The 13253-nt window shown below is 49.1% G+C and overlaps 1 protein-coding gene and 1 long non-coding RNA gene across 2 annotated transcripts; one reads left to right on the top strand and one right to left on the bottom strand.

The window, feature by feature from the left end:
* Nucleotides 1-778: 778 nt before the first annotated feature.
* Nucleotides 779-11870, bottom strand: ALDH2 (aldehyde dehydrogenase 2 family member). The gene is made up of 13 exons (XM_068208564.1): nt 11691-11870; nt 10538-10642; nt 9397-9537; nt 9087-9166; nt 8605-8716; nt 8042-8170; nt 7466-7579; nt 7033-7135; nt 6198-6382; nt 5721-5885; nt 3530-3687; nt 1688-1802; nt 779-1394 (listed from the first exon to the last, which is right to left on the bottom strand). Exons 1-13 carry the CDS (start codon nt 11811-11813, stop codon nt 1362-1364), a joined length of 1563 nt encoding a protein of 520 aa, XP_068064665.1. The 5' UTR covers nt 11814-11870; the 3' UTR covers nt 779-1361.
* Nucleotides 9427-13248, top strand: LOC137484596 (uncharacterized). The gene is made up of 3 exons (XR_011004931.1): nt 9427-9560; nt 11182-11332; nt 12741-13248. It is a non-coding gene; the product is annotated as an uncharacterized lncRNA (long non-coding RNA).
* The last annotated feature ends 5 nt before the right edge of the window (nt 13249-13253 follow it).

The following is a 13253-nucleotide window of genomic DNA, read 5'->3' as shown; positions in this document are numbered from 1 at the left end:
GACCCGGACATCGCCGGCACCCCGCGCCGGGCAGCCCCGCCGGGCGCCGCGGGCCGCCGCGGCCCCGCTGCCGCCGCCGCGGGCCGCACGGGAGGACGGAGCGGGATCGCCGCGCCCGCCCCGCGCCCGCCGCGGGATTTTGGGAGGCGCCGCCACGGCGCTGGCGCGCTTTGCAGGCGGCTGCCGGCAGCTCTAAAAGCGCGACGGCAACGGTAAAGCCCCCGCCGGGCTTTCGGGAGGGGCGGCGCCTTGTGATGACGTCGTAGTCACCGAGCCTCTGGGGGCGGGGCGAAGCGCTCTGGTCCCGCCCCCTACTGGGAGGGGCGGGACACAGCGAGGTCTCGCGAGATCTCAGAGGGCGAGACCTAACGAGGGGAATCGCCGCCCTTCTGGTCCCGGAGGTCTCGCGAGAACTCGGCGCGGCCGCAGGGCAGAGGGGCCGGGTGGCTCGAGGTCTCGCGAGATCTCGGGCGCGCTCGCGCCCGAGGAGCCATGGCCGCCCTCGGGGCCGTGAGGGGAAGCGGCGAGAAGCAGCCGCAAACGGAGCGCCCTCCCCAGAAATCACACCATGGCCGTGCCTCCAGCGCAGCCCCACCGCCCTCAGTCAGGCTCACACCCCCCTCACTCCTCCAGCCGCGCTGGGGCCGGCCAGCAGCTGGAGTTTGGCTGGAACATCAACACAAGCACAGCGGGCAGGGCAGAAAGTCAGAGCGCATCCTTCCAAATGACGGCTGCAGGAATCTGCGTGCACAAACCTCCCAATAAAAGTAGGGTTGACTGCACTGAGACGAGAAATGTTTATTTGGAGTGGCTACAAGCAGCAGGACGGAACAAAAAACCCACTTTTCCCTCAGGGATTTCACGTTGCTCCCTGGCCCAGGCACGCGTGGAGCTCAGTTCACCTTGCTCACAGAAGAGAAACATGGTTCACAGGACAGGGCTTGTAGACCTAATTCCGTAAGCCAACACATAATTGTTATTTTCTATCCTATAAATCCTCCTAGACTAAACAAGCATTTAAACGATTTCTTGGGAAAAAAGAAGCTTATTTATCAGATAGAGATGTAAAGATCACACCCCTCTCCTATGGGTGACTGCACCCACAGAATGCATTCCCAAACTGTACCCAAAGTAACCACCCACCTTGTTAGTGCTCAGCCAAATATATTTGGTATTTCAGAAAGATAAAGCCAAGTGGGTTTGTTTATTTTTTTTAACAAAAGCTCTTTTAAACACCTAAAAACACCTCTTAACACAGAGTTATATATTTTTGCATCCTATATTTTCTGTGTTGAGCTTTCCTTTGTGTGCCATGAGGCTGCAAAATTATTTTTCAAATCCGTGGAGAAGGCTGCTGTCCTTTAGGAGTTTTTCTGTGGAATTTTGATTGTCACCTAGGGATTTTAAAAAAAAAAAAAAAAAAAAAAAAAAAAAAAAAAAAAAAAAAAAAGGAAAGTTACAAGTTTTGGTATTTTTCTTTTCAGGGGTATTCACTGGAAGGGCGAGAGGCAGGAGAAAATCTGGAGCATCCCAGTCAGGGACAGGTTTGGAGACTGGGAAATCTTGAGGAGAGGGGGGAGCTCAAGGTTTGGGTCCCAGCTCTCAGCCCAGCCCACACCAGTGGCACAGAGACATTTTGGAGCTGCAGCAGAGGGTCGGGAAGGCCTTGGATGCAGGAAATACTCACGTTTTTCACCTCCACGTAGGCCTCCAGGCCGTACTCCCCCAGCTCCCTCCCATTCCCAGAGGCTTTGTAGCCTCCAAAGGGAGCCTGGGCACCAAACACGTCGTAGCAGTTTATCCTGGGAAGAAAGGTGAGGATGAAACACCTGGAGCTCTCAGGGAGGAGCAAGAACAGATCAACTTTCCTGGCTGCAGTTTCTGGGTTTGCCCATTCCCTCAGCTAAACAGGATGGATCAGCGCTGGCATTGCTCAGGCAGGACACAGAGCATCATGGAATCCGCCCACATCTCTCACTAGCCAGGGCCAAATGAGGCTTGCCACCCTCAGCTGTGACTCCCAGGGATCCAGGGGCACCCTGTGCCAGGGCTCTGCACCCTCCCAGGCAGGAATTCCTTCCCATATCCCAAATCTCCCATCCAGCCCTGCCCTCTGGCAGTGGAAGCCATTCCCTGTGTCCTGTCCCTCCATCCCTTGTCCCAAGTCCCTCTCCAGCTCTCCTGAAGCTCCTTTAGGCACTGGAAGGGGTTTTAAGGTGTCCTTGGAGTCTTTGCCAGGTGAGCACCCCCACATGACCACTCTCACTGGAGAGATGTTCCAGTCTAAATAGATAAATATCTATTAAAAATACATATTATTAAAAAGCTATTTTAAAATCTATTATAAAAATAAATATCTATCATAAAAATCTATCGTAAAAATCTATTAAATCTGAAAGATTATCTAAAAAAAAAAAAATCTATAAAGAATCTAAAAAAATCTAAAAAATCTTTAAAATGCAAAAAAAATCTTTAAAATACCAAAAAAATCTTTAAAATACCAAAAAAAATCTATTAAATCTAAAAGATAATCTAAAAAAATCTAAAAAATCTTTAAAATACAAAAAAAATCTTTAAAATACCAAAAAAATCTAAAAAAATCTATTAAATCTAAAAGATAATCTAAAAAAATCTTTAAAGAATCTAAAAAAATCTAAGAAAAATCTAAAAAAAAGATCTTTAAAATGCCAAAAAAATCTTTAAAATACCAAAAAAAATCTAAAAAAATATTATATCTAAAAAATATATATTAAATAGTCTATAAGAAATAAAAAAATCCATAAAAAATCTATTTTAAAAATCTATTTCAAAGATCTGTTTGGAAAATCCGTTTGGAAAATCCGTTTGGAAAATCCGTTTGGAAAACCCATTGGAAAACCCATTGGAAAACCCATTGGAACATCCATTGGAACATCCATTGGAACATCCATTGGAACATCCATTGGAACATCCATTGGAACATCCATTGGAAAACCCATTGGAAAACCCATTGGAACATCCATTGGAACACCCATTGGAACATCCATTGGAAAACCCATTGGAAAACCCATTGGAAAACCCATTGGAACATCCATTGGAACATCCATTGGAACATCCATTGGAAAACCCATTGGAAAACCCATTGGAACATCCATTGGAACATCCATTGGAACATCCATTGGAAAACCCATTGGAAAACCCATTGGAAAACCCATTGGAACATCCATTGGAACACCCATTGGAAAACCCATTGGAAAACCCATTGGAAAACCCATTGGAACATCCATTGGAACACCCATTGGAACATCCATTGGAACATCCATTGGAAAACCCATTGGAAAACCCATTGGAACATCCATTGGAACACCCATTGGAACATCCATTGGAAAACCCATTGGGAAACCCATTCAAAGAAATATCTATAAAAACCACAGCTCAGTTTTACCGAGTTCCCATGACAGCCCAAGGTCTGACATTGCCCTGAGCAAAGCACAGTGAAATTCCAGCCCAGGGACAGGCCCAGAGCAGCCAGGGGAGCTGCCAGGCTCACCAGACCGTGCCAGCCCTCAGGCTCTGCGACACAAAGTTGGCTTTGTCCAGGTCCTTGGTGAAGACGGCGGCTGCCAGGCCGTACTTGGAGTCGTTGGCTCTCTCAATGACCTCCTCGATGGTTCTGAATTTCAGGATCTGCATGACCGGCCCAAAGATCTGCAAAAAGCCAAGCAGAGCACGGGGCAAATCTGTGGATTTGTCGGATCTTGCCGGAGTCCAGCACATCCCTCTGGCTGCCCTGAGACCCTGGCATGAAGTCAAAAACACCCGTGGCTTCGATTTCAGCCCGTGGAAAAAGCTGTCAACTTTGTATGAGGAACTACAAGCCACAAGGGTTTGAGTAGTGTGATATTTAGATTAACACAGGGTGGAAAAGTCGAATTTTGGGTTTTTTTAGAATATAATTCAGGGCGTCAAGATGGAGGAATTTGGGCGTGTCCTAGCCTTCTTTTCCTTCTTCTTGTCCTCCATGTCTTGGTGTGATGGTGACACTTTTCTGTTGGTCTGGGGTAGGGACCCGCTGTCCAACATAAATGCTGGATATTGGTACAGGAACTGTAAACACACACACACACGTAGATTTGAGTATATAATGTGGGAGCCACCCGAGGCTTGGGGCAGAATGCTATGGTGGACTTGCTAGGCAGAGCTCAGCAGGTCAGAGAGAGAATGTTTAGAGGAGAAGAAATAAACAACCTCGAAAGCGCAATGGGACGCATTCCAGGCTCCTCCTTCGGCTGCAACGGGCTGGGGAAAGGACTTCCACACTGCTGGGGTCCCGACAAGCTGACCCCAACAGCATCTCAGGGTGGCTGAGGTGGGGCTGTGTGCCCAGAGACCCACAGGATGTGAAATTCACTTCCCCTGTTGCAAAGGTGTCACCAGAAGGGAAGATAACACTGAGAAACTTCCAATTTCACAGCCAGTGCTTGGAAACCTGCGGGCTTTGCACCACGAGGGGGCAAAATGCCACAGTCTTGGTTTGAAACACAAGTGTCGGCTGAGGAAGGCAGGAGCTTCTTTTTGGAATGGAAAATGTAAGCTTTTTTTCCTTTTCTGAATTATTGTCATTTTGAAATTAAGGGGCTTTTAGGCAAAGACACGAGGATAGGAATAACAGGTTTTTACTAGTATGTATGAATACTAGTAAACTTAATAGTTTACGAGTAAACTCATATTTTACTAGGAGTTTAATAGTAAACTTATAGTTTACTATAACTTAATAGGAGAATTAGTAATAAAAAACCCTGTAACGTAACAGGAAAATTAAAATAAATGATAATTTTAAAACCTATAACTTCATAGGAAAATTGAAATAAATAATAATGAAAACCCCCTATAACTTAATAGGAAAATTAAAATAACAATAATAATAATAATAATGCTCCTATAACTTAATAGGAAAATTAAAATTAATAACAAAAATAAACCCTATAACTTCATAGGAAAATTGAAATAAATAATAAAAAATCCCCTATAACTTCATAGGAAAATTGAAATAAATAATAATGAAAACCCCCTAAAATTTAATAGGAAAATTAAAATAATAATAATAATAATAATAAAACTTCATAGGAAAATTAAAATTAATAACAAAAATAAACCCTATAACTTAATAGGAAAATTAAGTAACAATAAAAAACCCCTATAACTTAATAGGAAAATTGAAATAAATAATAATAAACCCCCCATAACTTAATAGGAAAATTAAAATAAAATGCAGAAGTACGAAACCACTGACAGAGTCAGAATATAACCTGACACCCTGCCAGTCACAGTGGTTAATCGGTGATTGCAGTCCTCCTGAAGTGACAGATGTGGTTCTGTTCTTATGAAGATGTCTTTTTCTTCTAAAAGTTTAGTAGTGATATAGATCAATTTAGTCTTCCTCTAGAAATCTAATTTAAAAAAACTGCTTAGAGTATTTTCAATCTCAAATTGTATCTAAGTAAGAACGCTTAGCTCCTCCCCCAAGTAAAACATCTCACAATAAAATGATGTCATTTTATCAATCATGCAATAAAACCCCACAGCTCATGAACAAAAGATATCCCCCTAAAAGAAATAAGTTATAAAATAAATTAAAAACTGCTGCTCCACCTAGTTTTAACAGATAATAATAGAACACATACTTTTATTTACATCTCACATTGCAACCTCCAACAGCCCCGCGGTGCTGCAGCCCTCACCTCCTCCCTGGCGATGGTCATGCTGTCCTGCACGTCCCCAAAGACCGTGGGCTGGATGAAGTAGCCCCTGTCTGCAGCGGGGTTGCCACCACACAGCAGCTTGGCTCCCTCCCTCTGCCCGGTGCTGATGTAGCCCAGGATCTTCTTGAACTGCTCCTCATCCACCTAAGAGCCAGGAGGGGACACAGGTCAGCTCCCCCTGGGAACAGATTCCCACCTGCTGTGCTCCAGCAATCCCTTATTGCAACAGGCTGCCAAGCAATCTCCAAAGGGAAATGGTCATTTTTAAATGCCAGCATCAAGTTTTGGAATTGTCCTAGTGGTTAATTAACTCCTCCCTCCTGCACCAGTGATAATGGGCTCAGTTCAAATGAGGTTAATCAGTAGGGCCAAGGCTACTCCCACTCTGTTCCACACAATGACTCAAGATTGGGACAATTTCGTGAGATAACAGCTCAGGGCATTTCCTGCTCCCACCTGAGGCCCCTGCTCGGTTTTGAAGTCAAAGGGGTTTCCAACCACCCTGGCCTTGGCCTTCTCCACGCTCCTCTCCACAAACTCGTTGTAAATGTCCTCCTGCACGTAGGTCCTGGACCCTGCACAGCAGCACTGCCCTTGGTTGAAGAACAGGGCAAAGTGGGCTTGATCCACAGCCCAGTCCACTAGGAAGAGGGAGAGAAAACAAATAAGCAAACAAACCCAACCAGAGCTGTGACTTTTTTAGCACAATTATCACAGAGACTGCTGGGGATACAAAGTCCTTTCAGTTGTCAGCATTTGCCATGGGTTGGTAGGGCAGGAGTTACAGACTTCATTCTTTATTAAAGCACCCCAGACTAGAGAAAAACATCTAACCTGAGGCAGGTTGCAGTTCTCATTGGAAATTAGCAGGTATTGAGGGCAAATTTTGTTCCTTACTTAACTGGCATATAAAAGCATGTGTTGGCTCATTGAGGCCAAAAATGAGTTTACATGCAAGGGATGAGGGAAGCAGGACTTCTCAGGAGAAGAAAAGAGCGGTGCGCTCCAGGAGAAATGAAAACAAAACTGGGGCAAGGACTGGAGGAAGATACTGAAACAATTATTTTTTTTTGTTGATAGCTGAACTACCCAGCACTGGGAAAAGAAGTGGGAGTGGAGGAGTGCTGATACACAAATGCAGCAGCTGCAGCAGGAGGCACAGCAGAGTGGTGGTGTCATTGCTAGAGCCTCACACAGGAGAGCTTTGTTTCCTTTTCCTTTCCCATCCAGCTCTGCTTGGAAGAAGCCAAGGTAAAAGGCACAGATCAAACACTGCCCAGCAGCTACTCACTGTCTGCATCAGACATGATGATATTTGGGCTCTTCCCTCCAAGCTCCAGGGTCACCCTCTTGAGGTTACTCTCTGCTGCAGCCTTTTGGATCAGGTGTCCAACCTGCAGGGAGAGCAGAGCAGGTGTTGGAATTAACTCCCACATCAGCAAGAGGGCTCTGGGTTCACATCTCAGTCAGCATTTAATGTTAATCCCCTCATTGTCAGGGCTTTAAGTCTGCGCAGAGATTCACCTCCAATAAGAAACAGCTCAGGGGAAACAACAGGGAATATCCTAAAGAATCAAATCAGAACAAAAGAGTCTTATGTGATGCAAATACACATCTCACACCCTGGAATCAGCTTTAAATGAGGTGGAGAAGGCAAAGCACCTCCAGTGTTTTACCCAGCTATGAGATATTCCGTGGTCCCAGGGCTGAAGGTGCTCCCTTACCTCGGTGGAGCCGGTGAAGGCCACTTTGTCAATGTCCATGTGGGAGGAGATGGCAGCTCCTGCCGTGGGGCCATAACCAGGGATGATGTTCACCACGCCCGGGGGGAATCCAGCCTGGCAATGCCCAGCAGGACACAGCAACATTATTCCTTTTACAAACCAAGGCTTTCACTCCTCTCCTCTGTTTGTGACACTCAGGGGATCTCCCACTAGCAGCAGCCTTTACTCCTTTGATTTCTCCTTTGATTTCCCAGGGCTTCATTTTAATGCTGTTTGCAATAACCAGGACAATTCCTCTTCCCACCCCACATCCCAAGCACAATTTGAAGGTGTGTATACACATAGAAATACAAATATATGTTCACTTTCTCATCACCCTGAAGTGCATTATCTAACCAAACCTCAAAGAGTCCTTCCCTAATCAAGACTTACATCATCTGCACATGCATTTATATGAACAAGGGAGTTCTTTTGATAAATCAGCTGCTGAGAGACCCAGGGTAACCTAGCCTTTCTGCAGACAGCCCTTCTCTGCTCCTGTCTCCAGCAGTGATGGAATCCTGGCCTTGTCCTCACCTCTTTGATCAGACTGGCCACATAGAGAGCACTCAGGGGGGTTTGCTCTGCCACTTTCATCACAACCACATTCCCAGTGGCCAGGGCAGGCCCCAGTTTCCATGCTTGCATCAACAGCGGGAAGTTCCACTGAAAAACAAGGAGAGATTTGCTGGTGAGCACTTGAAAGTTTCTGATTAGTCAGTAATGAACCAGTGAGCTCCACTCAAATCAGCACTTAGGAAAGAGTCTTGGATTTTTTTTTCTCATCATGCAAAATTTTGGGGTTAATTCTAGGCAGCAGTTTAAACTTAATTGTGGTTCTGAGTCAGGTAATTCTTATAAATGGGGTTAAATCCCCCCCTTTTTTTTTGAATCAGCAGATACAAAGTAAGCCTCACTCAGAACCCCTGAAATCAACAGGCAGTTCTGCACTCCCAGAGTGAGCTAAGAGCCCTCTCAGCTGGTGCAAGCCCAGCTTTGTTTACCCCTGGGAGGAAGCAGCAGTTGGCAACAGAGAGGAACTTCCAGTGTAACCCTGAATTCTTGCAGCCCTGCAGGAACTGCTGTTACACTTTACTCACCGGGATGATTTGCCCACAGACTCCCACCGGCTCGTGTCTTGTGTAGCAGAAGAAGTCTCCATCTAACGGGATGGTTTTGCCATGGAATTTATCCGACCAGCCTGCAAAGTATCTGGAAACAATAACAACTTGGTCACTGGAATTAAAATAACAAGTCTGCTGCCAACAGAAAATAAAAGGGGCTTCCTCTTTTTCAGTCACTTTGGACACAACTCAGCGCAGGTATTTCCCAAACAGGTGATTTAAAGAATGGACAGTAAATAGAAATATTTGTGTCTCCCATTGCAATTTCTATGCTAACAAATCACCACCACTTGTGTGACTTGGGCAAGTCAGAGGAATTACAGCAAAAAGTAAACCCAAAGTGTCTGATATGAAGCCATCAGTCAGACCCAGATCCCACAGCACCTGAATCTGGAGGTAGCTGAGCCTGCAGAGACTCAATACCATGGGCCAGCTGTGGCTGTGGCCTCCAAACCCACCTGAGACATTTGACCACCATGTCCAAATCCACCAGGTAGGAGATGGCGTAGGGTTTGCCATTATCCAGAGTTTCCAGGGCCTGCAAAGACAGCGAGGTTTCCTGAAGAGCCGGGGGGAACTCACGTGTACAGCCCTGAGTCAGTTCTCTGCTTGCAGCCTGGATCTATCCCTGCACGTTGGCCTTTTGCTCTCAGCTTCCCAAAAGTGCCTCCCCACCCTCTGTGAGTCTGTCCCGGGTGTGAGCTGGGGGTGAAGCCCCAGCCCAGGCAGTGGACACAGCCCCCCGTGGTTCCCAGGCCCCGCACTCACGGCCAGGTAGGCGCGGTCCCTCTCGATCAGGTCAGCCAGACGGTTCAGCAGCTTCCCGCGGTGAGATGCATCCATCCTCCTCCAGGGAGAGCCCAGCTGGAACGCGGCCTTGGCTGCCTTCACTGCCTTGTCCACATCTGCCTGCGGGGGAGCCCAGGCAAAGGGTGAGGAAGGAGTAACCAGCCCCCCGCCGTTCCCTCCTGCAAACAACAAAAGCTCTCCCTGCTCTGCGGGAGAAAACAGCCTGCAGCCAGGCAGCACAAGAGGCTGCTCCTGCCAGGCTTCTGGGGGAAGAACCTGCAGCCTTGGCAGCTGCCCCGCTGCAAGGCACTCCTCAGTCCCGGGGCAGGGGAGCACATGGGTGCAGCCCTGGGCCACTTTCCCCACGAGCACCAACCTCAGCACAAACACTGCGAGCACACAGCTTCCCACCCCGGCTGCATCCGTGAGGAGGAGGCAGCAGCAAAGGCAGAGGAGCAGATGGGTGCAACAGCTCTGCCTGTGCTCACCCTCTGTTATTTCAGCTACACAGAGTGCAAATATCATCAGGTTATTTCTGCAATGTCACCTGCTGGGTTTGCATCCTAGAACGAGGCATGGAAATAGCTCTGGAAGTCTACTTTGGGCACTTTTTCAGAATCCAGTCTAAAGGAGTTTTTTCCTTGATCAGCTGTCTCTGCTCCATGATTTTGTCCTGTCAGGGCCTTTGCTGGTTCCTACTTGGTTCTCTGTCCTGGCTTGCTGCAATGGTCTCGCCAGGACAAGCCAGGCTGCCACAGAGAAGCAAACAACAAAGGGTTTCCCTCACTCAATCCTCCCTTGGGGAACACACACAAGTCTCCAGACTGTAGGAAAAACCCCAAATTGCTGGGAAACACCACTTCAGCTCTGCTACAGACTCCCAGGAGGGCCTTGCGTAAGGCAGGCGATGATTACGTGACTTTATTCCCCACCATTTCATTTTTTTAAAAGCAGTAGTCAAGGAAGGACACGAGCAGCACTTGACAGGGTGTTTGCAGAGATCAGACACTGCTGCAAACACTGAGTTGCCCAGGTGGGACATGGGGTGGTGCCTTCCTCTGCAACCCCTCTGGACCTGCTCCCATGGAGAACAAACCCATCTCATCCCAACAACATTTACCTTATCACCCTCAGCCACCTGGCAGATGACTTCTCCCGTGGCTGGGTTGATGGAGGGGAAGGTTTTCTTGCTGACTGCATCGTGCCATTCGTTATTTATGAAAATCTGCAAGGAAAAAGCCAAGCAGGGTGAGCCTTCGAGCCAGATCCCAGGGAAATCAGAGAGAGCTTTGCTTCTTTGATGGCATCTGAGGAGCCTGGTTAATTAAAAGGGCTTAACCTGACTTGTGTGGGCTCCAAACCTGCAGCAATAAAGGAGATACTTCAGCCTAAAAGCACACAACACAGCCTCAAGTGAATAAAAGAGTTCACAGCTCAGCAAACAGCATGTGAGTTGGAAGAGGTTCTCATCTTGGTAGGTCCTTGCAAAAGCTGGAAGCCTGGCTGGAGCTGTGCAGGGACACTGGGAAGCTCAGGAGACTGAAGAGTGGGAAAATGCTTTAGGCACGGACACTACAGTGAGCTGATTTTGTCCAGAGCACCACAACTTTTACAGCGTTTCTTATGAGTCTTAAGGGCCTTTCCAATGTAAATGATTCTGTTATTTCCCAGATTAACCGATTTTAGGCTCCCCACCACCAGAACCAGGTGCTAACAACAGCTATTTACCAACTCTTTCTTTCTAAGAGTAATTTTTTTTTTCAGGTCTGTGGCAAGAGAATGGGAGTGCAAAGATCGTGGTGCTCGCCAAGAACTTGCAGAACGCCCAGACAAGCACCAAGAACCTGGGCACGGCCACGGGGGAAGGAGTGGCCGGGTGCCCTGGAACGCTGCCTTCCAGCAGCACCTCGCACAGGTGATCCCACAGGATTTTCCTGGAACAAGGGTCCGATCTCTGCAGATAATCAGCCAAGCACCTTCCCCTCCCTCCCGTGCCCTTCCCCAGAGTTTTTCCCTTATGTTGTTCGCACCGATGCGGGATTGCTGAACCCACCGAGGGGAAGGGGACAGAGCCCGGTGGGAAGGGACACACGCCCTGTGCCCCGCACCTGCGGCTGCACCCAGGGCTGCTCTTTGGGCCCAAATCCCCGGCTGCTCCGCGCTCAGCGTCACCCCGGGCTGGCCCAGCCCCGCACCGGGCTCGATCGCCGGACACGGAAGCCCCAAACCCCCCGGCCCGGCCCGGCTGCCCCGGGCTCCCAGCGCGGCCCTACCTTGTTATAGGCGATGTCGGGGCGCGGGTTGGGCGCCGGGATGGGGGAGGCGGCGGCGGCCGAGAAGGGAGCCCGGAGCAGGGCCGGGCAGAGCCGGGAGCCGCGCACCACCGCCCGCAGCATGCTGAGCTCAGCTGGGCCGGGCCGGGCCCCGCAACCCGGGACAGCCCCGCTCCGCGTCCCCCGCCCCGCCCCGGCACCGCTCGGCACCGCCCACCTCGACTTGGGCTCGGCTCAAGCCCGCCTGGGCTCTCGGCAGCACGGCACGAGCAGAACCAGCTTGGCGTCCTTGGTTCGTTTGGAATAGGCTCGATCCAGCTCGGTTCGAGCAGCACAGTTTGACTCAGCTCAGCTCGGCTGGGCTCGGCACGGTCCCGTTCCAATCAGCTTGGCTGGGCTCGGCTGGGCTCGGCACGGTCCCGTTCCAATCAGCTTGGCGCGGCTCGGCTGGGCTCAGCACGGTCCCGTTCCAGTCAGCTTGGCGCTGCTCGGCTGGGCTCAGCACGGTCCCGTTCCAATCAGCTTGGCGCGGCTCGGCTGGGCTCAGCACGGTCCCGTTCCAATCAGCTTGGCGTGGTTCGGCTGGGCTCGGCACAGCTCAGCACCGTTCGGGTCGGTTCAGCTCCGTTCGGTTCAAATCAGGCTTGGTTTGGAGCACTGGGGGTGCCTCATCCATGTCCAGCACTGTCCCTGTCCCTGTTGCTGTCCTGTCTCTGCCATGTCTTGGTCCGTGCCCAGGAAACTTTGTGCCTAACTGCAGGCAACAACTAGGAAAAAAAGAGGGGGGAAAACCCCAGAAACATCTCCACTGAGCTGGTTACTTTTGCGGGAAGGTGATGAGGGAGAGTTTGGGGACCTGGACTCCCGGTTCCACGGATGTGCCACCATTACCGTCCACCCGGGCACCCAAAAACCCCTGTGTGTAGGGGCAGTGGAACAAAGCCAGGGAAGTGCTTTCACAACAGGGAGTTTCTCGGTGAATGTAAATGAGAGTCCTTGTGAAATCGCTCCCAACGATGGCTAAAGGCTTTTTTTTCTGGTTTGTTTTAGATGCCTTGTGCAACTTCAGCGTATCCAAGTGCAGATTCACGTGCAGGGAGCAGAGGTGTGCTCGGGTTATCATCACCATCACTAAGGAAGCCACATTCCAAAAATACAAAGAGGTTTTTAACCTCTGGAAAAAAAAAAAAAAAAGACCTGTGGTATTACCCTGTATAAGAGACTCAGTGAGGAGTCTGTGATGGGTGACAGGGATGGCTCCGGTTTAATAAAGGGGACAGAAAAATTGTAGAATATGTGAGTTCAGGAATAGTTTCACCCGCTGTCCTGGACGACCCAGGTCGCTGAAAGTCTTGCTGAAGGTTTCAGCATTTGCACCTTCCAGGCATTTCTCTCAGCAGAGGGGAGCATCAGCCCAGTTGTGCAGGGAGGAACAGCACAGCCCAGAGAAGACAAAACGCCCGCCCCAGGTTATCCAGCAGGACACGGATTAGGCCGTGCGTTTCCCGGATCAGCTGAAAAGAAATCCTCTTGTGCTGGATCTCAGCCTCCCTCATCCTTGTC

The sequence above is a fragment of the Anomalospiza imberbis genome, chromosome 18 (assembly GCF_031753505.1).
Source record: "Anomalospiza imberbis isolate Cuckoo-Finch-1a 21T00152 chromosome 18, ASM3175350v1, whole genome shotgun sequence".
Classification (NCBI taxonomy): domain Eukaryota; kingdom Metazoa; phylum Chordata; class Aves; order Passeriformes; family Viduidae; genus Anomalospiza; species Anomalospiza imberbis.
This window is presented reverse-complemented; position numbering and strand designations above follow the sequence as displayed.